This window comes from Amia ocellicauda, chromosome 13 (genome assembly GCF_036373705.1).
Source record: "Amia ocellicauda isolate fAmiCal2 chromosome 13, fAmiCal2.hap1, whole genome shotgun sequence".
NCBI classification, from domain to species: domain Eukaryota; kingdom Metazoa; phylum Chordata; class Actinopteri; order Amiiformes; family Amiidae; genus Amia; species Amia ocellicauda.
The window spans coordinates 29,652,737-29,679,064 of record NC_089862.1 but is presented as its reverse complement, the minus strand read 5'-3'; the positions used below and the strand labels follow the sequence as shown (position 1 = coordinate 29,679,064).

At 41.1% G+C, this 26,328-nt stretch overlaps 1 protein-coding gene across 3 annotated transcripts in view; it reads left to right on the top strand.

Moving 5' to 3' along the window:
* klhl5 (kelch-like family member 5) overlaps positions 1-26,328 on the top strand; it is an 85,842-nt gene that overhangs the window by 26,764 nt on the left and 32,750 nt on the right. The window contains exons 2-3 of one of the 3 annotated variants that reach the window (XM_066720531.1): positions 5,843-5,908; positions 25,662-25,844. In XM_066720531.1, coding sequence (XP_066576628.1) covers positions 25,702-25,844 — 143 coding nt within the window. In that variant the 5' untranslated portion in view covers positions 5,843-5,908; positions 25,662-25,701. Of the gene's footprint in view, positions 1-5,842; positions 5,909-15,633; positions 16,239-25,661; positions 25,845-26,328 lie in introns of those variants that run through there. The other 2 variants (XM_066720533.1, XM_066720532.1) reach the window with 2 other exon arrangements.

Sequence of the window (26,328 nt, the reverse complement as noted above, 5' to 3'; positions counted from 1 at the left end):
CATTAAGACTAAATTGGCCACATTGAAAAAGCAGATGCTATTCTTCTTAATTCCATGACTGGTAAAACCACACTATAATGCACAATCAAGTATATTGACATACATTCCAAAGCTTTTTCAAGACTAGTTTGATGATGAGAAATGCCCACTTTTTGTTTTGGTGCATGCTCTTGAGATTATTATTTTTTGCATACAGTGCCACCTGGTGGTAGCAGAATGTAGTTGAATGTTAACCCCAGGGTCAGGTTAATGACAAGTAGCTAAAATCTTTCTTGCAAGTCCCGTGGTTTTGCAGCAGTGTAATGTGTTTTTCCACCCGTTTTAAATTCTGACTTCAACATCCAATGGCAGATTTCATGCTGATAATTAGGAAGTCAGTCTGATAAAACCCACTTGGCCTAATTGTAGTTTATGCATTAATGGTTTAGAGATAGTTAGGATTCATTAGCTCAGAAATAAACAACATGTACTCTGTGGTTCCTAAAGAACATGGACAGGAGTGGCTGATCTTCTGCTCCTACCATGTTAAAATGTATATACTCTAAAGGGATACAGTAACAAAGAGTATTTAATGAGCTTGTTTTCTTGTAAGGAAGGCCCCTCGTGAGATCTAAACACCACATTTATCAAGGTCTCAAAGGGAGACCCAGATTGATTCCTTGCCACATTATTTTGTGTGACTAAAGATATGAATCATTCCACTGCGAAATTGGGATTCCAGGAACACTGCACTTCCCTGATTTTAATAATTTTCCTGCAGTGCTTCTAATCAGAAACTGCAAATGTCAGATTCCAGCTTGATAGGACTGTATTAAACTATGTATGTATGTAGTTATGTATGTATAGACCTATATATATATTTAAAAAAAAAAAAAAATTGTTCCGAGTGTCAAAGCTGAAAGTTATAGGTCACCATGCTTCTAACTGCCCAATCATTTTCTTTTTTGTAAATTTTGTCTTTCATCAGAGCAAAATTAAGCAATCAGAATACCACACATACACTCACCTAAAGGATTATTAGGAACACCATACTAATACTGTGTTTGACCCCCTTTCGCCTTCAGAACTGCCTTAATTCTACGTGGCATTGATTCAACAAGGTGCTGAAAGCATTCTTTAGAAATGTTGGCCCATATTGATAGGATAGCATCTTGCAGTTGATGGAGATTTGTGGGATGCACATCCAGGGCACGAAGCTCCCGTTCCACCACATCCCAAAGATGCTCTATTGGGTTGAGATCTGGTGACTGTGGGGGCCAGTTTAGTACAGTGTACTCATTGTCATGTTCAAGAAACCAATTTGAAATGATTCGACCTTTGTGACATGGTGCATTATCCTGCTGGAAGTAGCCATCAGAGGATGGGTACATGGTGGTCATAAAGGGATGGACATGGTCAGAAACAATGCTCAGGTAGGCCGTGGCATTTAAACGATGCCCAATTGGCACTAAGGGGCCTAAAGTGTGCCAAGAAAACATCCCCCACACCATTACACCACCACCACCAGCCTGCACAGTGGTAACAAGGCATGATGGATCCATGTTCTCATTCTGTTTACGCCAAATTCTGACTCTACCATCTGAATGTCTCAACAGAAATCGAGACTCATCAGACCAGGCAACATTTTTCCAGTCTTCAACTGTCCAATTTTGGTGAGCTTGTGCAAATTGTAGCCTCTGTACGTGTTGTGGCTTCACAAATGCTTTGCTGCATACCTCGGTTGTAACGAGTGGTTATTTCAGTCAAAGTTGCTCTTCTATCAGCTTGAATCAGTCGGCCCATTCTCCTCTGACCTCTGGCATCAACAAGGCATTTTCGCCCACAGGACTGCCGCATACTGGATGTTTTTCCCTTTTCACACCATTCTTTGTGAACCCTAGAAATGGTTGTGCGTGAAAATCCCAGTAACTGAGCAGATTGTGAAATACTCAGACCGGCCCGTCTGGCACCAACAACCATGCCACGCTCAAAATTGCTTAAATCACCTTTCTTTCCCATTCAGACATTCAGTTTGGAGTTCAGGAGATTGTCTTGACCAGGACCACACCCCTAAATGCACTGAAGCAACTGCCATGTGATTGGTTGGTTAGATAATTGCATTAATGAGAAATTGAACAGGTGTTCCTAATAATCCTTTAGGTGAGTGTAGATAACAGGAGAATTGCTAAACACCCACCCGCCCATCAAGTAAAATGTAGTTAAATGCAACTAAATAAGAAATAATGAGCCAAATATATAGTATGCATTAAAATACAAAAAAATATAGATATGTATGTTTGCATGCATATATAAACATATACATATATAGCCACATAATACACTACTACCATGCCTGGATAGTACCCAGCAGTCCAGCTAAGGTGGGGGTTGTGATTTCAGGTTCTTGAAGTAATATAGTAAAGTGTCTCAATGTGCCAATGATCTGTACTACAGCCATGGACAACACACTTGATTTTTGTGTGTTGCATCACCTCTCTGACCCATTGAGCAAGGCAGGGTGGGGCAGACTGCTTCCAATTGAATAACATAAGCTGCCTGGCTTACAGAGCACTCAAAGCAAGCGTGTCAGAATGAAGATTGGACATGGTCACAACCTGAGGTGAAATACCAAAGAGGGAGATCTCGGGACACGGCTTCATGGGTTGCTTAGGGCATCTGTGAAAGTCTGAAAAATTTTACTTCAAGAAGCATTCAAAAAACATGGACCAAGGAGGCCGGAGCCTGATGGCAGTGATCACAATGTGCCTTCCACAGATAGATGAGGAGTACACCGAAGCAGAACAGAAGAATAGGAGTTCACTTATCATCTGAGAAGACCAGACTAAGGTCCTCATCCCACATTACCTTAAACTTAGATAAAGAGATTCAACAGGAGCAAAGATTGAAGATAACTGACCAAAATTATTTATAAATTCGGACCAAATCCATATATAAAAGGCAAATCACAGGGTTTGTAAAATGAGGGGTAGAGAGAGGAAGGGAGGAGCTGAGAAGTGTTTTTAAAGGCAGGAGAGTGACAGTGTGTGAATGTTAACCACCTTCACAAATTTTAATCCCATGTCCAAAGGCAAGCCCCAGACTCCATGATATTCATACCAATCCTAATTCCCATTTGCTTCTACTAGTGCTTCAAGGCTCTGTACTGTTTGCTCACAAGATTGTCTATAATCGGGTTACTGTCAGAGCAGAGATATAAAATTGCGTTCTGACATTACTTTGCTTTAAACATGACTGCAACTTTATTTGACATTGCACGTCACTGAAATTTCATTAGTTAGAATTCCCTTAAAACCTATACTAATACAAGAAACCAAATCCCTAATTTGTGCAGCCAAGCCAGTCATGAATTAGATCTTGTTTTGTATAAAAAATGGGTGATTAAGGAGAAATGTAGGATTGGTGATTTGTGTTGGTGGTAATTTGTGTTTTAAATCAGTTTGAAAGTTCAGGAAGAGGCATGTTGCTGAGCAAGCCGGTTCACTGAGCATCTGTGTTTCTTATCCTCTCTTGCCAGTAAGCCGCATACTCTAATTTTTTTCATCATGGATCCTATAAATATTCTCACTGATGTCTAATTTTAATTCAGCTCTAAAATATGCCACTTTTAAAGGTTATCGTGAATCAATTGCGATGAGTAATTGCTCAGAAATCCACAGAAAGACGTGGCTCTTCATGTCTAAGTGTCATCTTTGTAAAAGATGGCGCAGAAGCCTAGAAGAAACATTTCAAAAGTTACCCCTAATTATCAAGCAAATTTACCTTTTTCTCCTGTCGATATTCTGTGTTTAGGCTTGTGCTTCCTCTTTATATTGATACCAGAAAATTACTCTTCCAATGGGCAAACAGTTGATCCGGTTTTTAACACCCAATAATCCTCATGTTTTTTATCCTTTGAACATAAAGGTGGAAAGTGTTAAATGGCTCTTGAGTTAAAGCTCCAGTGAAGACGTGTCCATCACTTCCCCCTCCTACTGTATTCTCTCTTTTTCTCCTCTACAATGGGGTCGATTCAAATTATTGTTCATTAAAGCCCTGTGTCTGTTCACAGTGATTACAGTGCCTGAATACCAATCAATGTACGCCTTGAAAGAAATGGGATAAATCAGAAATACAGGCAGCTCCCTAGCTATAATGTATCTGAATGTACGTTTTTGTTGGGAAATAAAATGCCTGCATTCCAGTAAGAATGCTGACCTTTCCTTTTTGTTTTGTATGCCTCCTGTGTATTTCGGGAATGGTGTACCACGGGGATGTCTTTGGCTACCCTCACCTGCTCTGTGTCTGGAAGCAGGTGTTTTATGACTCACCCTAACGTGAAACCGCAATTCAGAGTGATGGATCGGCCTTTCCCAAGACTTTGTCTCCCCGGGAGGACGTACGGGCTTAATTGGGTCCCAGAACAGACCAATGTGCAGTACCTTTGAGGGGGGGAGTGTGGTAAGAAAACATTGGTTTGTTATTTCATTTGAAAGGGGGAGGAAAAATTACTTTTGCTTTTGTACCTCATGCATCTCACGGTATAACAAATATCTCGCACATGGTTAGCCTTAATGTTCAAATGGCTGCCTCCCCGTGCAGAAGAGCTCCATCACCACTTGTCGCTGCGCACGGTGCCTCTGACTCCCAACACTTCACCACAGATTGCTCAGGAGATGATGAATACGGGTGACTGGAAAATCTATAAAGCAATGTATTAGAACTCATGAGCACAGGGACGTTTATATTGGTAGTCGATGGACCTGAACTAAAAATGACAGTAGAGTATACCAGCACACAGAATCGGAAGCGACACAAGATGGGGGGGAAAAAGCCAACTTCATCTTTGTTCATCGAGAAATATTCTGAATTAATATTATAGTGGTATTTTGTTTGGAGAGGAGCAAGAAGGATTGTTGACTTCTGTTTGCACGTGGTGTTACTGCTTATTAACATTGTCCCAATAAAAACATCTAATAGTACTTGGTTTTCCTATAGTTCAGTCAGGACAGGAGCTTCAGTTACAAAAGTGTGGAGATGGTCTATCATGAAAGAAGAAGAAAACAGAATCGGTGATGTGTTTTCTGTGGTTGTGTGTTTGGTTTTGTCATGGTAACTAGAGATTCCAGTAAGAAAAAAAATAATCTATTATGTCACTTAGGAAACCAGTTACAGAGCCTTGCTATACTATATTAAAAGCAAATGGCCTTGACATAGCTATAATATAATACAATACTCTCAAAGCACCAAGGGGAGGAAACAAACACATCTGTAGCTTGTAGCCTGGCCTGGGACATAATGAAGGGCAAACATAGGCAATCATACTGAAGGCTGCTCATTATGTTATGGGGGTTATTTTATTATGAGCATGGGGAAGCTTATTATATCAATGCAGGTCTCTGTTTTATTTCTCTATGGCTTTTTCTAGCTGTTTATACCACTGACCCAAAGCATTTCCTGCTACCTGAGTTTCAGAGTCTTTTCCCAAAGTTGTAGGCTATGTACTGTGCTAATTTGCCATCAGGGTATGTTTCCCCACGAATGGAAAGCCAAACTGGGAGAAGAACAAGACGTGATGCTGATAGTCACAGAAAACCGCCGTTGTGATCTGCCCCTGTAACGCAGTGCAGGGCAGTGTTGGTGTGGTGGCCCTTTTAGCCTGAGGAGGGCCACTATTCAGTGCTGAGCCGTCACTGTACAGGAGGGAGGAATAAGAAAGTAAATTATGAGCAGTGATTTGTGTTCGTCCCCTGTGGCAGTCTGATATACTAGAACAGCTCTACACAGTGTAATTAATAGACGTGCTCCCCCGTACAGCATGCTAATGATGTGTTTTTGTCCCCCCCCCTCCACCGTTTGTTTTCAGCACTGTGTAGGGCGTTCGACGGGACAGATGGTTTTCGGGGCCGTCTCTTTCGGCTGGACCAAGCAGGTACAGTGCATGTCTTTCTACTGTGGTGCTGCATATACTGACCATTGTCTTGAGTTGCTGCAGGATGTTGCAGAAGCAGAGAGAAATAAAGCACTGTGCCCAGCTGGCCTGATGGGGAAGCAGATGGGAGGGAGGGCTGCAATTCTGTGAGCTCCTTGCTGAGATTACATTTATTTCTAATGGTAATTCTCACCAGTGAGGAATGTATGTATGTATGTGTGTGTGTGGGGGGACCTGCCTGGAGGACTGGTAATGCCATTACAGTACAAAAAAAAAAAAAAATTATATCCGTCGTCTGTCTCTCCCTTAGCTCTTCAGTTGTCCCTTATCGTTCAGTCCTTTTTCAAATGACATGACATGTTTACTGGGGTTGTGCGATGTGTTTTATGCTGCAGTCCTGGTTAATTGTTGCCGAAGGCATGTATGTGTATATTATGTGCATTGACTTCTTAACTCTTAAGTGAGGTAGAAGTATTTTTTTTTTTGGTATGTGTTTTTTTGTTGTTGTTTTGTTTTTTGTTCATGTCTGGAAAGAGCACCTGTACTCCCGAGCTTTTCCTATGCAGTGTGTGGCTTGCATTGAAGTTTTTTTTTTTTTTCCTGATGCGCTGCCCTCTCTCAGTGGGTCAGCTGGAAAATGATGAAAAATGTTGTTTTTGTATTTATTTTATAACACTTTATATTGAAGTCAATGAATTCAGAAGCTTAAGTGTTTTCTGTGATTATTAAAACTGACAGCCAGTGGACCACTTCTGGCTATATAGAGATTAAAGGGGATGCCTTATCCCTAGATTCCTGAAATTGCTGTTATCTGACCATTTTAAATATGGTTCCCATCTATGAAATATTCCCTTGAGCTACATCTAAGCTTTCATAAGGCTGTTTTGTTCGGCTGCATGGAGGAAACGGAACCATCAGGCTAAATATGACTTAATTGAACTTGCTTATATTTGTTTTAATCTTTTTGTTTTTATGCCCGTTGGTTATGAATATCGAGAGAAATGTCTACACTGAATTACAATGCACTGCTCCATAGGTTTGAAATTTGAATGTGTGTTACAGCACTATCACTCAATTAACCTGTAGAAACGGGCACCAGACCTGGCTTTGAGGGCTCCTTAAGGCTTAAAGAAAAAGAAAATCGTACATGCTACAAACCCACTCTCCTGTGACTTAATTATATAGTATCTCTGCAGTTTAGGAATCGTATTGAAAGATAAAAGGTAGAGATCTGCAGGAAAGTTTGGAGAATGGCTGCATTAATGGAATATGTGGCTAATTCAGTATACAGGAGAAGGCTGCTGTGGTGATATCATGGAAGCTGGGAACCTTAATGAGAGAACAAGTATTAAGGAGCATTGATGTTTTTTTGTCTGGAGCTGCTCAAGACATTTTCCCCCCTTTTAATCATAGGTTTTGAATGAATACATGAATAAAACCCTAGCTTAAAGCTTATTTGATGTATCCTCTATGAGCGTCTTAACACACGTCTTGTTTCTGTCATGGCCTAACCCCAGCATTACCACCTGAAGTGCTAGGATCTTGACATTTGGAGAGTGGGAGAGAAAATGTTTCACCACAAGCAAAGCAATCTGATGGCAGTGTTTGGTACATCGTGTAGTAGGAGCTCAGGGTTCTGCTTAAAACTGTGTGGGATCTCACTGCTCCTCTGACTTAAACCAATGAGGACTTGGATTTCAGCGTGTCACGTCTCCCACAACCTCGTACAGCTGTATGAAGGGTGCTACGTGTGTGGGAACAGGTCCCTGGGGAGAAGAAGGGTGTGCAATGCAGGTGGACAGATGCGTTGTGACTCCAGTCATCGAAACTCGGTCCTTGAGGTTTTCCAAATTGTGTTTGAAACATAGTTTTGATAGTTAAAACAAAACCAAAGGTGATAAACAAGCCTGTGAATGTGAAGGCTGGAATGCTGTTATTTTAAATTGTTTTAATCTAAAGGTTTTCTGCCATGAACGGTGGATGAAACCCCACAGTCAGATTACAATTTCAAGAGAACCTCAGGAGCACAAACTCGTTTACTGCATTCTGTAGGATTCCATTAATATCTCATCCCAGAGTTAGACGGCATTATTCTGAGCTTGTGTTAGTTTCTGAAGGCCAGAAGGGATATATTGTACATTAAGTCTTTGGTTTATTTTGTGTAAACACATTGTATACATCTCTGCTATTAAAATGGCATTGATTGTAACATTGATGTATTCCTGGCTGTGAATATGCTTTATAATGATGGAGTACAGCATAATAAAGGTGTAGATTTTACACTAGACTACAATAGAAAATAGCTACATACTTAGGAATAACAAGTACCTTCCTGCAGTGAACAGTATACAAAGCATATAATTTTAGAGTGAGTTTTTTAAGTTGTAAAACTTTTAAGAAACATTTGTGAAACAACAACAAATTTTGTCTTATTGAAGTTTAATATACTGTTACGGGAAGCCTCTTTTGAAAATGTCAGATGCATTATATATACAGTACGCAACTCATTGAAAATCATTTAACATAATGCATCTGAATTATATGCTAGAGAAAATGCCAGTGCAATTTTCAGTGGTTTTCATGTTTGTTTTATATGAGAACTGGTTAAACATGTTATTAGAGGAAAAACTGAACCACAATTAGTAGCACACTGCTAAGGTCTAATGGGAATACCAACACAGACATAGGCACAGGGACAGGAAGAGTGAATACGATAAGCAGAGAGATCCTGATTTAATAGTGATGTACAACACAGGCATACAGTTGTATTTGAAAGTATTCAGATCCTTTGTTTGAAGCAGTCTGTGTATTTACACAACTGTGTGTCAGGATCATTGATTCTGTTCATGGTTCAGTTTTCAGGACTAGTGCCACCATCTTGCAGGGCGCCAGCTCTTGGCCTGGAGTGTGTTTTGTACCCAGTGCTAATCAGAGGCCCAAACTTAGCGGCGCCACGCACGGCAGGAGTCCTTTGACGGGGATAGGAATGAAAGACCACCTGATAGATCTTTGAGCCCCTCTCCCAGGGGGCTCCCGCGGCGTTAGATGTTCATTTTCTCTCACACTAGGTTCGACCTCCCAGGCCACTTCTTAAGGTTTCTTTTTCACTTCAGTGGTCTGAAATTAACTCCAGAGCAAAATATTGTACTGTGAGATCGTTCAATTATCGTGGCCTTTACACATTCCTAGGGAAAAAAAAGAGAAGCAATTATTTGCTTGGCTGGACAAATCCTATTTCGGCTTGTCAAGGACAAGTTCATTTTCAGCTTGGCAACTTAATTGCAGCATGAATATCAGGAGATGGACATGTGAGAAAATGTAATGCTATCCAGGATTTGTTTTTATTATTTAAAAAAAGCAAAAAAACAAAAAATACAATCTTTGACACAGCTTTAATTTTTTTTTAGAGAGCACCATGAAGCAGAAAAAGATTATCTCTAGTTGATCAAAGGGTTCTTTTCTATTAAAACAAGCTACAAATATTCAGCACATGACTTTCTATTACCGTGGATTTGATTCTTACCTTTTGAAGTTTTGTTCTTGTAAGAGGGCTACCATGGCCATTTTTAAAACTTCAAACCATCTCATGGAAACGGCGCAGCTCATTGAGATGACAAAAATATTCAGCCTCTCTGCTCTTGTCTTTTTGCAGCCATTGAAATAACTTTAAATGCTTCCGGCACCAGAGGGACTGTTTTTTTTTGGTGATACACACTGGTTATGTATTATCATACAAGCATTGTAGACGTTTATTAGTATGGTAATGCTTTATGAGCTGTTACAAGTTCCTTTGAAGATGCCTTGCTTGGTATTGTTTTAAGTCTGCAGGAAGGGACCATGTTGGTATTTGCTTTCATCTAACTGGAGGACCACCTCTGAGGACCTATTAGAAATTAGTTCAAAGTCCTGTTCCCTTGTTTTCACTTGTATTTGTCCATTCAGTTTCTAGGCTGAGTCCCAGTGCGCCTCGAGTGTGCTGCGCAGGATGTAAATATGTTTGTCTTCTGCTGGCTTTGACTCCATTAGGTGTTGCAATGGCTTTGGAAATGACTAGGGGTTGCCAAGGATACTGGAGCTCAAATGCACATTGTAGACGTCGGCAATCCCAATGAATGTGAGCAGCTCGCTTTTCCCAGCATCTCCTCGCTGTTTCCAATTCCCCGATGCATGGCAACAAAGGGAAACCTGCTGTCGTTCTCTCTCCGGGCACATGCTTGACACGTTGCAATAGCACTTGAACTTATTCAAATGCAAAACAAGCCCTTTGGTTTCTCCCATCAAATTACATAGTGATGTTTTCATCCGAAATTGACAAGGCATGGCATATCCTCCTGGAGACCAGCTCAGAGTTTTTTGTATTTTGTGGTCCCTCTGGTCTCGACAAAGAGAGTGTGAAGCTTTCATAGGTGACTGATTTTAGAGTGAGGAATTTAACATGTAATCTGGAGTGCTTGGCTTTCCTGCACTGTGCTGGCATTTGAAGAGAACTGTGCTGTTGTATATGGGGGAGTTATGAATCATTTCAGCGCTGCTTCTCAGATTAGTGGCCTGTGTTAAAAATGTCTGCCTGTGACCACACTGCTTCTCGGGGATAGGTTTGGTAGTCTTTTTAATTGATGTAGTATGGTGCTTTTCTTCATGGGGATATTTTAATTAATTCAGTCCTGTTGAATGGTTTCATTGCAGATTTCAAACCAGATAATACTTCGTGAGTTTACTCCTCCTTCTTAGGCTTGATGTTTTGTTTATGAGCATTGGGTTTTCTATAAAGGATCATTCATATTGACTTAAGATGGTAAGAAGGAGCCCTCTACAGGCTGTGCTTTCCTTAAGATATATTCACAAATAAGGTTTAGTTAGCCTTGCACTACATGTACAATGACAAGCATATTAGTAATGTGGACCCTCGGATCTGCATTCTGGATTTAAATAGTCTGTGCTGCTTTGTGCAAAAGACATCACCCAAATGTCTCGCTACATGTGATCATTCATCTCGTATGAAGGCTTTGGGCTGGCTGTAGTGCTTTCGATTGAAACTGTGGAGCCTTTCCTAAAAAGTCGTCCACTTTTGCAAAACTTGGCCATGGGACAGAGAGCTGACAGTGCCTGCCAAGTGGGAACGTGTTTCCCTGGTTAGTCTCGTTACCAGGCAGGATGCACACTGAACCGCCTGGAGATTAACTTGGATATCGGCTGCAGCAGCATCTGCCAACAGAACCACTGGCCACTGGGGGCTCCTCTGTCTGTCAAGTGGCACATCTGTGCTTCTACTGGTGCTACTGACAGGCTGGTATCACTGTATTGATGTCTTAAAACTAACCTGAATTATGAGATCAAGTGAAAGATAATAAACAAAACTTGATCAAGTTGTTTTAACTCATTTCCAATCGACATACATGCATTATTCTGATTGGGGTTTGTTATTTCAGGTTGTGGTTATATAAAAGTGGGAGGGATACATGGCTAAGGAGCAGGGTTGCTTATCATTGGACTGTAATTTATAGGCTACATTTTGACCCTTTTTTGGGGGCATTGGATCGGTTAAATGTTGAGAACCACTGCATTATGGTTAATCCCTCATTGCTTTTCCAGTGAACAATATACAAGTGTCTTTTACTTTCCCCTAATGATGTAGTAATCATTTGTGAACTGTCCTGGTTTCCAGTGTTTGTTTGCTGTTTCGTGGTAGGGGTTTAGGCTGAAGCATATACACAATGATGTAGTCCTAAACTAGGAAAACGAGACATAGAGAAGTGTATGCACTGATGACGTGTTTAATTATTATTAAAGCAAAACATGGCTTGATTGGTGTTGTCCTTGTCCTTTGTGTACCAATGTAATATGCCTTTAGACTGGCTTACTTTCATGTAATGAGAAATGGATCATTAGCAGTGCCACCTGGCATGTGACTGTCACCGTCTGTGGTGAAGGGTCCCGTTGCACAAATTTAGCAGGGCAACATCTATGAGGGAATTCATGCAGCATATGGTAACAAGTGCAGACCGCAGTTCCCTGAATACACAAGATTTACAAATACCAAATCGCAAAACCCGATATAGGACACAAGTGTATAGTTGACAAGATATTAATTTATCGTTTTGACCAAAAAAAAAAAATGAAACATGCATTGAATGATTATTACATGCATGGTTTCTTCAGATCTCCGTGATGTAACTGAGAAATGGACAGCTAAACGGAGCAAAAAGCAGCTTCGAAGGCAGGCAGGGCCAGCAGAAATAAATGTGGATAGTGCAGCAGGGTAAATTGGAGCACCAGATTAGAACAAGTCTCTGGGAATATAAATGTTAATTTTTTTGACAGTTAAGTCTCCCAGGATGTCTCCAGGAAATGCAGTAGAATTGGGGGGGGGAAAAACAGAAAAATAGCTTGCTCTTTGTATTCATCTATGGTTGTAACATTCTGATTGGCTACACTCAGAACCCGGAGGCTCAACCCAAAATGCTGAGAAACAAATAAAAAAATCCCATAATTCCCTCCCCAATCATTTTCTTAATTTCCAAGTATTTTATCTTCTTATGTCTTGTAAAAATGAATTGGTTCCATATCACATAGGTGTGCACTGGCCTGGGAATGGACATGACTCACTATTATGGTAACCAAACTCACCCATGTGTTGGATACAATTAATAGAGACACAGCCGTATATAATGACCACTGTGTAGCACTGTAGCTTCACCTTTCCAGTGTTGAGCTCGTTTAGAGGTCACATAACAACAGCTCACACTCATCCATCGTGTTTTGTGTACTGGGGCTGGAGTTTCTTTTCATTTCTGCTATACAGGGTGTCTGCTAAGTTTTTCCACAGTTGAAGGAGCTCTTGTGCATTTTAAACAGACTGGTTTAGAAAGCAGCCCCACCGTTACAGGCTATTATAAGAGAAACAAAATATTTCACCGCTCACAGAATTAGGATCCCTACTGTTTTTTATGTTATATTTTGTCCCTTGTGGCTATGCTATTATGCACAAGGGTTTTAACGTGGACCTTATTTTCAAGTCACATGTGAACAACCACCATTTCGCCCCATCACATGATTTTGTATTTATTATGGAAAAATCTGTGTGAAAGTGAGTCACCTGAGGTAAGAGGCAGACCGAAGTGCTCCCCTATTGTTTCCTGCATTTTTGTTGTGAAGCAGGTTCTGACAAAGCTATCAAAAAAAGTAAATTGGTAGGCTGGGAAATGTGATTTTATTTTTTTTCGGTTTCTGAATGACATTGACAGGAAATGCATTTGTTTTCTTTTTAATGAAATCTAATGCAGGCCTTATTGCCTAAGCATAGATTCCCTGCAGTGTCATGTGTTCATTGAATGTACATTAATTGTCCTGGCCTTCCAAAGGGAGTGATCTCTCTTGGTTGAGGAACGATCAACACCCCCTTCCCGTGGTTAATCTGTCAGAAAAGTTAAGTTTAAAAAAATAAATTAAGATTGCATATAAAAAATGTCTATCACTTAATCACCATTTTAAAAGAAAAAAAGAAAGACGAAAAAATAAACATTGTGTCATGCTGTTTATACCCGAGAAAATGACACAATGCGAATTATAGTGTCACAAACATCTTCCAGAATGTTAATTTTAGAATACTGTAGTTGAAATACTTCTTGTTAACATGGTTATTATATTTGGCAATGTATTTCCCCATTTACAAACAAGTGGTAAATGTAGCATGGTAAAAATGTTTTATGAATATTTAGTGGTGCAGGTCCACCCCCACCACAAGTGTCGATTATATTTTATCATTTTAGAGAACAAATGCATTAGGGCTGTATTTAATTACATATGTAGGTTTGCATTATGTGAAACTGATGGGTGCCAAACTATGGAAGCATAAATTCTTTCTCTTTTCGGGGGCAATTTTTAATTTAAAGTGGTCCTTTTTGAACATCCTAGGCCTTTATTACTGGATTGACACTGTGTTCTGGAATCCTAGCAGAATTCAACACGAGTATCATGGCTGTGATGATTTTGGAGCAGGCTGGAGTTTCCTCCTTCCTTCTCACTGTGGAATCAACAGTTTTCTCTCCCTAAGTCTGTTTAATAATGGAGCTGATCCGTGTTTGGTAAGTGTGGGTCATACCTGCAGCTCCCTGTCCGATTTGGAAGGGTCAAAGGTCAAGGAGGTTAAGATTTGATATAAAATTGACTTCAAAGACACCAGACATTGATTTGGGCTGAGAGTTACAGTGGAAGTCTTCCTGTTTTTTTAAATTCCCTTCATGTTATTAAAGCTACAGCGATCCTTTCATCATAATGCTGACCGTGAAAGAGTTCTGGTGTTACTTAGCAGTCTGTCTGTGGTGTGAGAAATAATAGCAGTGAGTCATATAATGACTGATGTTGAGGTGGGGATTGATGGGTTTATGAATAGTTGTGCCCTTACCTTTCTGAATCCAAAAATGAATGAAATTGAAACATGAATTTAAGAAACCTGCATGTAAGCCAGTGATGTATAGAACAGTACAGTGTTTATTTTTGTTCTTAGATGTAGGAACTGCACTAGGAACAGAGAAAACAGAACACTCATTTCCAGTCCATTGTTGATATGAAGTTATGGAGCTACAGAACATTGTGTGCCAATTTTACCAGTGTCCTATTGATTGAACTCATTTTTTTATATGTGAAAGCTACATCTCGGTCCCTGTCTGTACTTTTTATCATTTTCTCTCTCTACAATCAACCGGTAATTAGGTGGCCAAAGTACTAGCTAGCAGAAAACTGATACTGTGGTGTTTGGAGCAGCATTGGACGGATTTGTCTGAATGAGGATTTCCTTGGGGGGTTTGCAAACATTTAAAGATTATGATTTCAAGGGAATGGTGCATTGCAGAGTCTCTTCTGCTCTTAAAAAAAAATGGGCTTTCTCTCTCAGCCTTTGGGGGAATGGAACTGGTTTGGCCCCCAGAGATTTTTTATGTAAAGACTTTTCAATGAACCCCAAGAATTTGTTTATTTATTATATATACATTTTATTTTTTATTTTTTAAATACACTATAGCGCTCTTGTTGTTGAAATTGTATGTGAGATTCTTAACACGGCTGGTCAACTACAAAACATTGTAATTCCCTCAATCTTCACGCACTCTCAGGGTGACAGGGATGCCTCTTGTTCCTCTGAAGCAGCTGTCTTTAAAGCAGGCTTTTGAATCTTTTTGTTGTTGTTTTGTTTCTTTCCCTCCTTTGCGAGGGTCTCAGCAGGGGCTTCACGTGAGCATTCATTGGCACTTCTCCCTGGCATTTACAGGGTTAACGGGAGCAGGAGCGGCTGTGTTGAGATGCTGCATCAGAGCCGCTGTCTGTCTCTGTCATTTGTGGTTTCCAAGGAGGGGGTGGTGTGTTTTTTCCGTTTTGAAAGGGCTTAATGAATGCTGTCAGGGTTTGTGAGCGCGGATGGTCAGGGACTGTGGGGAAGAGGGCAGCAGAAAGTGGCAGCACCGCTGTGAATGAGAAGCTGGAATACAGCCCCCCGAGCCCCCGGCACGAGCGCAGTCTCTTACCCAGGACCTGTGCACCTCCTCCTTTCACTGAGATTCCCTCAGCCCCGGCCACGCTTTGGAAGTTCAGATGCCTTTGGATTAAACAAGATTCTTCTGCTGCTTTCTTTTCTTTATTGTAGTTTTGTTTATATTTCTGCTAGCAACAGAAAAATACATTCTTTTTAAAATAAATAATTAAATTCAGTCCTGTAGAAGAAGGGAGGCAAGCTTGCAGCCTCTGTGCGAGTGTGTGCAGTGTTTGTGTGTGCGCGCTTTAGGAAGCGAGATAGAGAGAGAGAGAGAGTGTTCACTCGGTGCAGAAGCAGTCTCTCTCAGTGCTGTTTGTGCCGTTGCCTAGACAATCCCTTGCTCCTGCTAGAGGGGATGTCTGGCTCCAGAAAGGAGTTTGATGTGAAGCAGATCTTGCGCATCCGATGGAGGTGGTTCGGCCATCCCACGTCCCCACCGCCCACCGGCTCGCCCGATGGCCACCAGCTAGGGGACTTCTGGTGCAGGGGGGCAGCCGGCAGCCCCTCTGCCGGTGGAGGAGGCAGCAGTAGCAGCAGTGCTGGTGGTAGTGGTGGCAGTAGTAGCAGAAAGTTTGTGGAACCGGGAAACCTCCCTCTGCCCTTAGCTGCAATGGGCTGCCCTCGCTCCTCTAGCCAGCAGGACTGCCCCAGCCCCCCGCCCCAGCCAGGAGCCTCTCCCTCAGGGGCACCCAGTCTGGAGTTCACCACGGACGGCTGCCAGGGGGCACAAGCCCCGGAGGGCCAGGAGGCGGATGATAGCGGCAGGAGCGAGGAGGAGAACGACTCTGACAGCAGCTCTTGCAGGTGAGAGTCTTGGTCTCAGGACTCTTGTTTGATTTGGATGGCGTGATCTTTGGTGTTGCACAGCACAGAGTTGAGGTAGTGTGCAGCAGATGCTGAAACTTTTTTTCAAAGTGTAGGAAGTGGCATTGAGAAAGCACAGGCGATACAGAAGGGTGGTGCTTTCACATTTTGGTTTGATTTTTGTGACTTTATGTGAAAAAGAAAAATACTGTACAAATTCTGAACTTTTAGTATAAGTAGCAAGATTTTAAAAAAGTATTCGCATGATCCTAACGTTCATTTTTGTTAGAGTTTTAAAGTTCTGAATTGACTTTTTTTTAAATGTACTTTCTTGTACATGCAGCATAAAAGGCAGAACCTTTTGTTTTCTTTTAAAGTATGGCATTGAATTTGAAAGCAAAAATCCTGTTGACGATAAATGTGATCTCTTATTCACAGGCTTTGGTACTCTGGCAATATTCTAGAGAGTGTTTGACTAATACTTAAAATAAATGGTATGTGTTTAGTGACCTGTAAATAACACAGACTTGTACACGGCTTGGTACAATGACAGGAATTCAAGTATATTGCAGTTTAGTTTTGCTTCAGTTCCTTGTGGGTGTTTAAGGATTGGAATTGGTTTTGGGTCTGTCTGTGGAGAATCTTGAGTTCCAATTTGATGCTGCTTTCTAATAATGTAGCTTAACGTTAATGCATTCGTTTTCCTTAATTGCCAACTGGTGAATTCCTCAGGATTAATGCGAGCTGGAAATCATTTCCCCTTGTGCCCTTGTCAAAGTACATCACAAAATACATTTTAAGGTTGCTATACACTATAATGATAGCTAGCAGAACAGCTTGCACCCAGTGAACAGAATCTGTACATATATATAGTATAGCACACTTTTGTTCATTGGGATTTACTGATTGTTAAGCTCCAGTTGACATTACCGTATGCATTTAATCCAGAGTGTGTGGGTGTGTAAATGTATTTGCACTTGGTGCTTATTTACAATATAATGATCACATGATATTCTAAGCATATTCTGTAAATAATGCTATTAAGAATCACACGGAGGGAGTTTCTTGTAATGTACCAAGTAGTTGCAATGTGGAAGAGTGTTCTTGGGCACAATATTACACGTACTCTCTTTCTGTTTTAATTGCCCTGGATTTTTTTTTTCTTCCACTCCCCCCGCCCCATTGTTATCCGATGGTATAAATCGTTGTCTTGATGAAGCCATTTGTAGTTAAAGTGGAAATTAATTGCCGGCTGTCGATACCCGGCTCTCATCAGACCCCTGTGAAGAGCAGCGGAGCAGGTGCAGGGGAACGCAGTGAGTGACTCCTCCTTCACATGCAAGCTACGAGCTGACCACAGCACGTGTCAATCTGTCTCTGTGATCTACGAGCTCTACAGATCTTCCCCTTTCCAGTTCATCAATATTTCTGTCTTTACTGAAGGAATTATGTGCCAACAAGATGAATTACAGCTGCCACATTCCTGTTAACTTAGTTACAGACTTCCAAGACAGACGTGTCTCATTCCACAGGAATATTAAGCTCTGCTGTGACTCCATTTGCCCATGTGGGCTCTAATGCTGTGGGCAGCCCATACTGCTTTTGCAGTGATTATTTTCTCTGGAGAAAACCTCAGACCTTTCTGAAAACATCAGGAAAGCTGTTTTTGTCAAGTCTGTTTTTTTTTGTTTTTGTTTTTTATGCCCCTCATCCACCCAAAATGTCAAAGGCTTGCTGTGTTTCCTGTCTTGCCTTGTCTTGTGAAACGTGAAAAATTACACCCTCTCACAGCTTTTATCACTGACACTTGGGACACAGGAGGCCTGTTACTGTGAAACACCTAGGGGAAGATGTTAAACTATCCAATGTGGGGTCAAGCCATTCAGTGAAACAAGGTAATGGAAAACCACGTGGCCTGCATGGGAAAATCTTATTCTCACTGAGTCTTTTTGTTTCTATTTTTCACTGAGAGAGATGTTATCTGTTGACATGACTCAGATCCAAGAGCTCTGACATCTCTCCTCAAAGGTTCTTGAATTTCAAAGCAAGGACTTAACTCCGTGTTTAAGCACAAAGGGACACACTGGAAAATGCATGTAACATCCAAACTAAATTAAACTAAATTAATCTCAATAGCACTGTTCTCAATTGTGTATACTAGTGATATTGTCCATGGTTTTTCTAGGGATCAACAATGGCAGCAAATTAGAGTTCTATTCCACTTGATTGTATACATTCTGTACACAATATAACCTATGAAAAAGTACTTTATTATTTTCAGACAACAAATTTGTGAGACTTAATCTGAGAGTTGTTTTTTTTTTGTTTCCGAAAAGAATCCCAATAAAGTTATTACACTCTGACAGCAATAGAGTTTCACATCCTCCCAGTAACTCGTTGGAAACAATCAACTTTTAACAGTCACTTCCTGTGTGTTTACACTTGTGGTTTCTTGTTATGGCAAAATGGTTTAAACCAAGAAAATATTGTAGATGTATTGGCAAAGCAACTGGGAGTCCACCCATTAACATTCCAGTTTAGTTGGACTGTGGCTGATCTGTGATGTGTGGGGGTGTGAAAGGCACAATGATTAAAGTTCAGCTTGACTTTGTGTCTTGAAGCAATTTGTGAACCATCTGTTTTGGAATTCTAACCTTAGAATTGGATGGTTTGTTTCTCAGTTGGGTTGCAATGTGCAGGAGAGGTCCCCACTGTGATTCAGTCTGAAATGTTGCCCTTGAAATGGTTTTGGGTCTTTTGGAGGTTGTCACTCTGTTATCTGCTGACCTTGCCATGGGCTGGCTATTGGTTCAACACATGGGAGATCACAGTTTGATCATCTTTCCTTATTGAAATCTTAAGGGCATCTGTTGATGTGTTTTATTTTTCTGTTTTAGAATCTGTAGATGTCTTGGTTGTGTAAACTCACTCTTCTTATTGTCATAATTAATTGACAGTTACAAGGTATTGTGTTAGGGGCTGAAATAATTTAATGAAATAGGTTACAAAGTTCAGTAGTTCACATTGTACAGCACAGGAGTTTACATAATGGCAGAAGGAATGCAGGGCTATCTAAGTGGTCTTGAGAATATCTTGCACTATTATATGCAGGCTTGCAGAATTTCTAATAATCAGACTTTGTGGTAGAAGTACAGAATCATACAGGCACAACCCTGGAGTGTGGCTTAGAAATAAAATCACAATGGCAAGTGTCTAACCAGATCACCAGGGGGTTTCCACACATTAGGATAATGCATGTATAGCTGATGTGAGGCATTCTTTGAAAAGGAAATGTCATTTTAGGGGGCAAGAAATGTAATGAAGTATAATTGTATATATTGTTTTTTTTTCCCATTTTCATTTATAGAACAAATCATTGGTCTGACTGTGATTCGTTGTAAAACCTGCTGCTGCTGGGAAGCTTGTCCCTTGTGAATGTTGGTGGTGTTGGGAGTAGAGAGAAGAGGCCTCGAGGTCTTTGTCTGATTATTGTTTCGTCTTCAGTGAAATGCTTCTAACAAGACCCCCCATTCCATTTGATCATACGGGTGACTATGCCCTCTGAGTCCATGCTTGTTAGTGAAATTGGGCACACCGGCTGTTTTGATTTTGCTCAGTGATTTGAATACCTGCCGAAGCACAGAGGCATGGATGATCCACTTCATGACTTTGGAATATGGAAGGCACATCTTCTTTCTCTAGATAGGTCCCCCCCATTAAGCACACATGCCGTTTGTACTAAGGTGTTTTCTGAAGAACAATGATGCCATACAGGCTATAGTTACATACTAAGTAGCTGAATCTTGAACTTTACTGATCACTTTAAAGGGCCTTACACTTAAATGCTTCTGAGTTTGCAAAGCATTGTGGTCCAAACAGCACTCGTAACTTGATTGAATATCTGAGTCAGAGCATGCATCAGTGAATAATGTATCCCTGGATTAAGAAAACAACATTTTTCAATTGTAAAACAAATGAGTGTTGCTGACTCATGTGCTACTGTGGCTACACTGAAGTGTATTTTCCTTTTTCTGCCCTGTTGGTTATTACCTTGAAAGGACATTTTTGTGAGTGTGACGATGTCCTGGCAGATGACTGTGTTTGAGCGCCTGGCACATTGTTAATGGTGGGATAAAACCACATCCTACACTGAAACTTCCAGTTGACACTCATAGCAAGATGGTTGACCCAGGACATTTGCATCATGATGCAGGGGAGTGGACAGGTGTTTGCCGGCAACTCGAAACCATGGATTTCACATGTCTGATATCATAAATGCCCATCTCACATCTGCTCCGAGAAGTCCAGAACTGTACGATACACATGAGCAGAGGGAGGGGGATATCAGCAGTGTATGTGTATGCCTTTACTACCGTAGGAGCACTATGTTTTTGTTAGGGCCTGCCATATCCACTTTAAATTATCATTGTTATCATATACTGGGATCCACATACAGCCCCAGCCCCCTGGCCACCAAAGCTAAGGTACTCAAATCCAGAAAGACCTCAATGACTGATAGGGCAGGCAGAAAAGTGTCCCACATGTTTGCATCCAAGTCTGTGAGGAGCAACTCGAGATCAGTCTTGTGCCTTCCTGGCGTACACTGTTGTGTAACTGAGTGGCTTTCCCACTTCCCAAGACACACTGCTCCAGCATGTCTCAACATCTCAGAAAGGAGGAAGATGCAGTTGTCACAGTATATGCCTTCTTTTCTCTTTTGACGTATGGAAGGAAGAAACGGTGACCATGAAATGGGTAAGTAACGTTCCTATCAGGCTGCAAGACGCACTAGTGCATCTCCGACAAAAGCTCCCAGTTATGTGTGTGTTGGTGGGGGGCGGGGGGGGGGGGTAAAAAGGTTTCCCGCTATATGAATAAATGAATAATTTGATAAGTAATGTCTCCACAATAATAAAGCTTTCTTCTGCAGTGCTCGTCTTGCTGATATAGCTGACTGCAGTGTTTGATGTTCTCTGAGTGAGACTAATCAGTTTGCTGTGATCTGACATTGTGCAGAGGTGTAATTACATTTATACAAAGGGCCAAGGTGATAGTGATAAGCTTCTTATGTAGAGATCAATCTGGTTAATGCAGCTTCACTCCGCTTTTTGTTTTTTCTCCCCCACCTCCTTTAGGGGTTCTTCTGCATCTCTGGAATGGTTTGAGCATGCAACGACAGGCGTGTCTGAATAAGTATTAATGTATGCAAACTAGTTGATTTAAAGGCCCAAAGCAAACAGACGAGGTACTGTTTTGTACAGTGGAGGTTATTTAATGTTGATTGTGTCTGCAATGTGTCTGCTGGTGATGGCTCTTAGGATCAGGTGCAGATGCTGCTGCCCTCCTACAATTGCACCGTTATGTGTGCTGCAGTTTCTGTTTCGTTCCAGTAGAAGAGTACCAGGATTTTTCTCCTTCGCGGCCTAATAAATCATGAAATAAGTACAAGCCATTCTATTTTCTGGTTTAGTTTGCATTCTTTAATTCTTTCAGCTTTTACAAGGCATGTGCTTTCCACAACATATGTTGCTAAGGACACCCAGCAATCTGTGGCCATGCAGGACTATTGTTCTTCAGGTGTAGAAGGATACTCGCTTCCCTTGTTGGAGCATACCTACGATTCTCAACAGCATTTGCCCGTTTAAGAATTGAGTCGCATTTGATTTTCCAGGTCCAGAACTCTCCGTCACGTGACAGGAATGGATCGTATTCACACTGCCGAACAAATTAACTGAGAATGATGTCAAGAGAAATCCTGTGTTGTAAATTAAATTTCCCTAATCGTGAGCAGAAAGCGAACATGGAATGCATTTCCCCTGAACACCTAAATCTCACTACTTCATGGTGCTTGAAGTTCGGCAGCATTGGTATTGTTATTATTTAAGGGTCACCAGAGATTTTACAGAGATTTTTAAAACACATTCTTTAACTGCGCTGACAACGTAGTAGGTGTTACATCACGGCCAATGTAGTAAACGAATAAGCACTTAGTTTGTGGTAAGGAATTCCATCCAGATTTCTGTTGACCTTACACTATCATGGAACAACACTGTTCAAAGCAAGAACTGTTCACTCACAGGGAATAATTTGAAATGTGGGTGGTAACAGTTTGGCCTTTTTCTGCGCTCTCTGTATTAAGGCCATCCCCATTCGTCTCATAATTTTGCTTTGCTCTTCCTTCTTGAGCTTCAGTCCCCGTGTATAAGAGGCACAGATTCCTTATCCTCATTTCTCTGGATAAGCCAAGAGACAGAATTGTTGGTAAAACCATGTATTTTGCACTGTTTAATTGTATGCCATTCTTTGAATTCCTGAGGGCAGATCATCATACTTATTCATGCGCCAAGGTCCCTGTGTTGTAAATTTGTTTCTGTGTTCGGGTATTACTTTATAATTAAATTCACATTTATCTTGTTCCCCCTCTGGGTGCAGTCCCTCACATACTGAGATGTATTTCTACAGTTATTGCCCTCTGTGCTTTCCAGTAGATTCTACACTATACTAATTGCCCTGTTCAAATCAGTTTTCCCAAGTAAATCAATAGAATCAAAGGAAATAACTGATTCTAGTTGTGTAAATTCTGAATCCAGTAGCAAGGCATTATAAGAATAAAATAAAATGGGTGACATGTTTGTCTCACATCAGTGTCTATCCAGCTTATGAAGTCCTGTGTGACTTATTTTCAGGGTGTTAGGTTCAGTTAAGAATCAACAACATTGACGTGCTACAAGTGAATGATTCTGTAGAGCCCAGATGTAGAACTGGTCTCTAGAGTCTAGTATAGATTGTTTTTCTAAACTGAGAAGGTTCTACATATTACAAAAAAAAAAAAAAAAATCAAAACAATAAAAAAACAAGACTGCTTTCTTTTTTAAGATCCAACTCATGTTCCACATAACCATAATCAACTTGCCCTGAGGCAGCGGGGACCCACAATTGAGCCATCCCACTAGAACTCCACACTGCCTCAATTAGTAGCAATAAGGATGTTCACAATTAACATCAAAGAAGTGCTTATGCTGTGCATTTAGTAATGCTGCATATTCTGAACTCATTGTCTGTGTATATTTATGCAGCGTATGTATATTAGTTTGCAATTGAAGATAAAAATAGGTTCAGTGCCAGTGGCAGGATGTTGTTTTGTTTAAATGGTTTCATAAACAACTTCATGCAGTAATAAGCCACTGGACTTTTTTCACAGAATTTCCAGTTCTGTGTAAAACTCATACATCCAGAGGAAGGATCTGTCGAGACAAATTAAATTAATTAAACCACAGAGCGAACTGCATACAATTTTATTCACTGGTTCGGCATGAAAAGGGACTAACAACATGGCATTTTCTAAAGAAATGAGCTCCACAGCAGAATTGGGAATTTTCCTGATCTGTTTTTATCAGTTGTGTCGGCATCTATGGGCATGGACACAGACCTGTTCTCCACAATAGCTGGAGACTTTGCAATTCCATGCATTAATTATGCGTTGAATTTTTCAGAAATAGTGCCATGAATCATGAGGTAATGTATGAAATTGTCATGGTTTGAGAGCTCTTATGTAGCAATATTCTGACTGCTTTTATCTTTTAAATCATTAGCAAAAACGCCTTTGCACTGAAAGGTGAAAAGCAATTGGTAAAGTCAGATGGCTCGTCCTGTGTCTGCTGAGGCCAACACTGACTGTCTGACCTGCAACCTCATGAATCTGAAATCTAAAGACTGTAATAATGTTGCTCTCCTTGTTTTTCACTCTTTTTGAAGTGGATCTATAGTGATGGTAGACCAGAGCTGCTAGGGCTAATTATCATTAAGCTACATTTAAAGAGCATCCCTAAAAGATAGTGATTCAGCCAGCTATGTTCCTCAGACTTCAAAGACTAATTAGCCTCAGAAAACAGGTCAGATCTGCACATTTCTGGATATTGGATCAGACTTGCTGCTGGCCATGGTTTAGTGTGTATATATATACACTCACCTAAAGGATTATTAGGAACACCATACTAGTACTGTGTTTGACCCCCTTTCGCCTTCAGAACTGCCTTAATTCTACATGGCATTGATTCAACAAGGTGCTGAAAGCATTCTTTAGAAATGTTGGCCCATATTGATAGGATAGCATCTTGCAGTTGATGGAGATTTGTGGGATGCACATCCAGGGCACGAAGCTCCCGTTCCACCACATCCCAAAGATGCTCTATTGGGTTGAGATCTGGTGACTGTGGGGGCCAGTTTAGTACAGTGAACTCATTGTCATGTTCAAGAAACCAATTTGAAATGATTCGACCTTTGTGACATGGTGCATTATCCTGCTGGAAGTAGCCATCAGAGGATGGGTACATGGTGGTCATAAAGGGATGGACATGGTCAGAAACAATGCTCAGGTAGGCCGTGGCATTTAAACGATGCCCAATTGGCACTAAGGGGCCTAAAGTGTGCCAAGAAAACATCCCCCACACCATTACACCACCACCACCAGCCTGCACAGTGGCAACAAGGCATGATGGATCCATGTTCTCATTCTGTTTACGCCAAATTCTGACTCTACCATCTGAATGTCTCAACAGAAATCGAGACTCATCAGACCAGGCAACATTTTTCCAGTCTTCAACTGTCCAATTTTGGTGAGCTTGTGCAAATTGTAGCCTCTTTTTCCTATTTGTAGTGGAGATGAGTGGTACCCGGTGGGGTCTTCTGCTGTTGTAGCCCATCCGCCTCAAGGTTGTACGTGTTGTGGCTTCACAAATGCTTTGCTGCATACCTCGGTTGTAACGAGTGCTTATTTCAGTCAAAGTTGCTCTTCTATCAGCTTGAATCAGTCGGCCCATTCTCCTCTGACCTCTAGCATCAACAAGGCATTTTCGCCCACAGGACTGCCGCATACTGGATGTTTTTCCCTTTTCACACCATTCTTTGTAAACCCTAGAAATGGTTGTGCGTGAAAATCCCAGTAACTGAGCAGATTGTGAAATACTCAGACCGGCCCGTCTGGCACCAACAACCATGCCACGCTCAAAATTGCTTAAATCACCTTTCTTTCCCATTCAGACATTCAGTTTGGAGTTCAGGAGATTGTCTTTGACCAGGACCACACCCCTAAATGCATTGAAGCAACTGCCATGTGATTGGTTGATTAGATAATTGCATTCATGAGAAATTGAACAGGTGTTCCTAATAATCCTTTAGGTGAGTGTACATCCGACCAGGGCTAGCTCTTAGCACATTGCTTTGGAGATTTTAGAGTAGCTTGTATTCTGGGTTGTAATAGGGGACACATTATTGTTCCTTCCTCCTTCTCCTTTTTCCCTTCAAACTTCCTAAGGTTTTCAATTAATGTAATTGACAGATGTCTGGAGTTATTATTGTATGAGACTTTTGTTTTTGCAGGCGGTGGCTGGGAGGGTGATGTCTTGTTCTCATCTTTCCCTGCAGGACTTCCAATAGCAGCCAGACCTTGTCTTCATGCCATACTATGGAGACCTGCGCCTCTGAGGAGTTCTTCCAGGCCCTGAACCATGCAGAGCTGACCTTCAGGAAGATGGAGAGCTACCTGAGGCACAAACAGCTGTGTGATGTGGTGCTGGTGGCCGGGGAGCGCAGGATCCCTGCTCACAGGTTAGACCAGACGTGCCATTATTGCATCCACTGTACCGGCCCTAAACTAAACAGAGCATGGAAAACAGAAAGGCTCTTGCTAATTTGTTATATAAATCCCCTGTGGACAAATAAAAGTGATGTTTGTCTCTTCTAATTGAGATTCGAACGGCACATGCAAAAGACATGGTGGCTGCTGTTTGTACTGGAAGACATGATGTACCAAAGCTGCTGGAGACAATTTATGCATGCGTTTAATTTCTACTCAATCCACCCCTCCTCCTTTTTAAAAAACAAAAATGCCAAAAGGAAAATTATTGTAGTATGATGTGTGACTGTGGGAATCGTTTTCCTTATTAGTACTGAGGACACCCTGTAGTCCCATTTATTACACTAAAGCGGTCACTCATTCGCTCCCTGTTTTTTGGACATTGTAACAGAGAGAACAAAACAATTCAATGTGGGTTATTGTGTCGTTCCAAATGCTGCTCAGCTGTAAATGTTT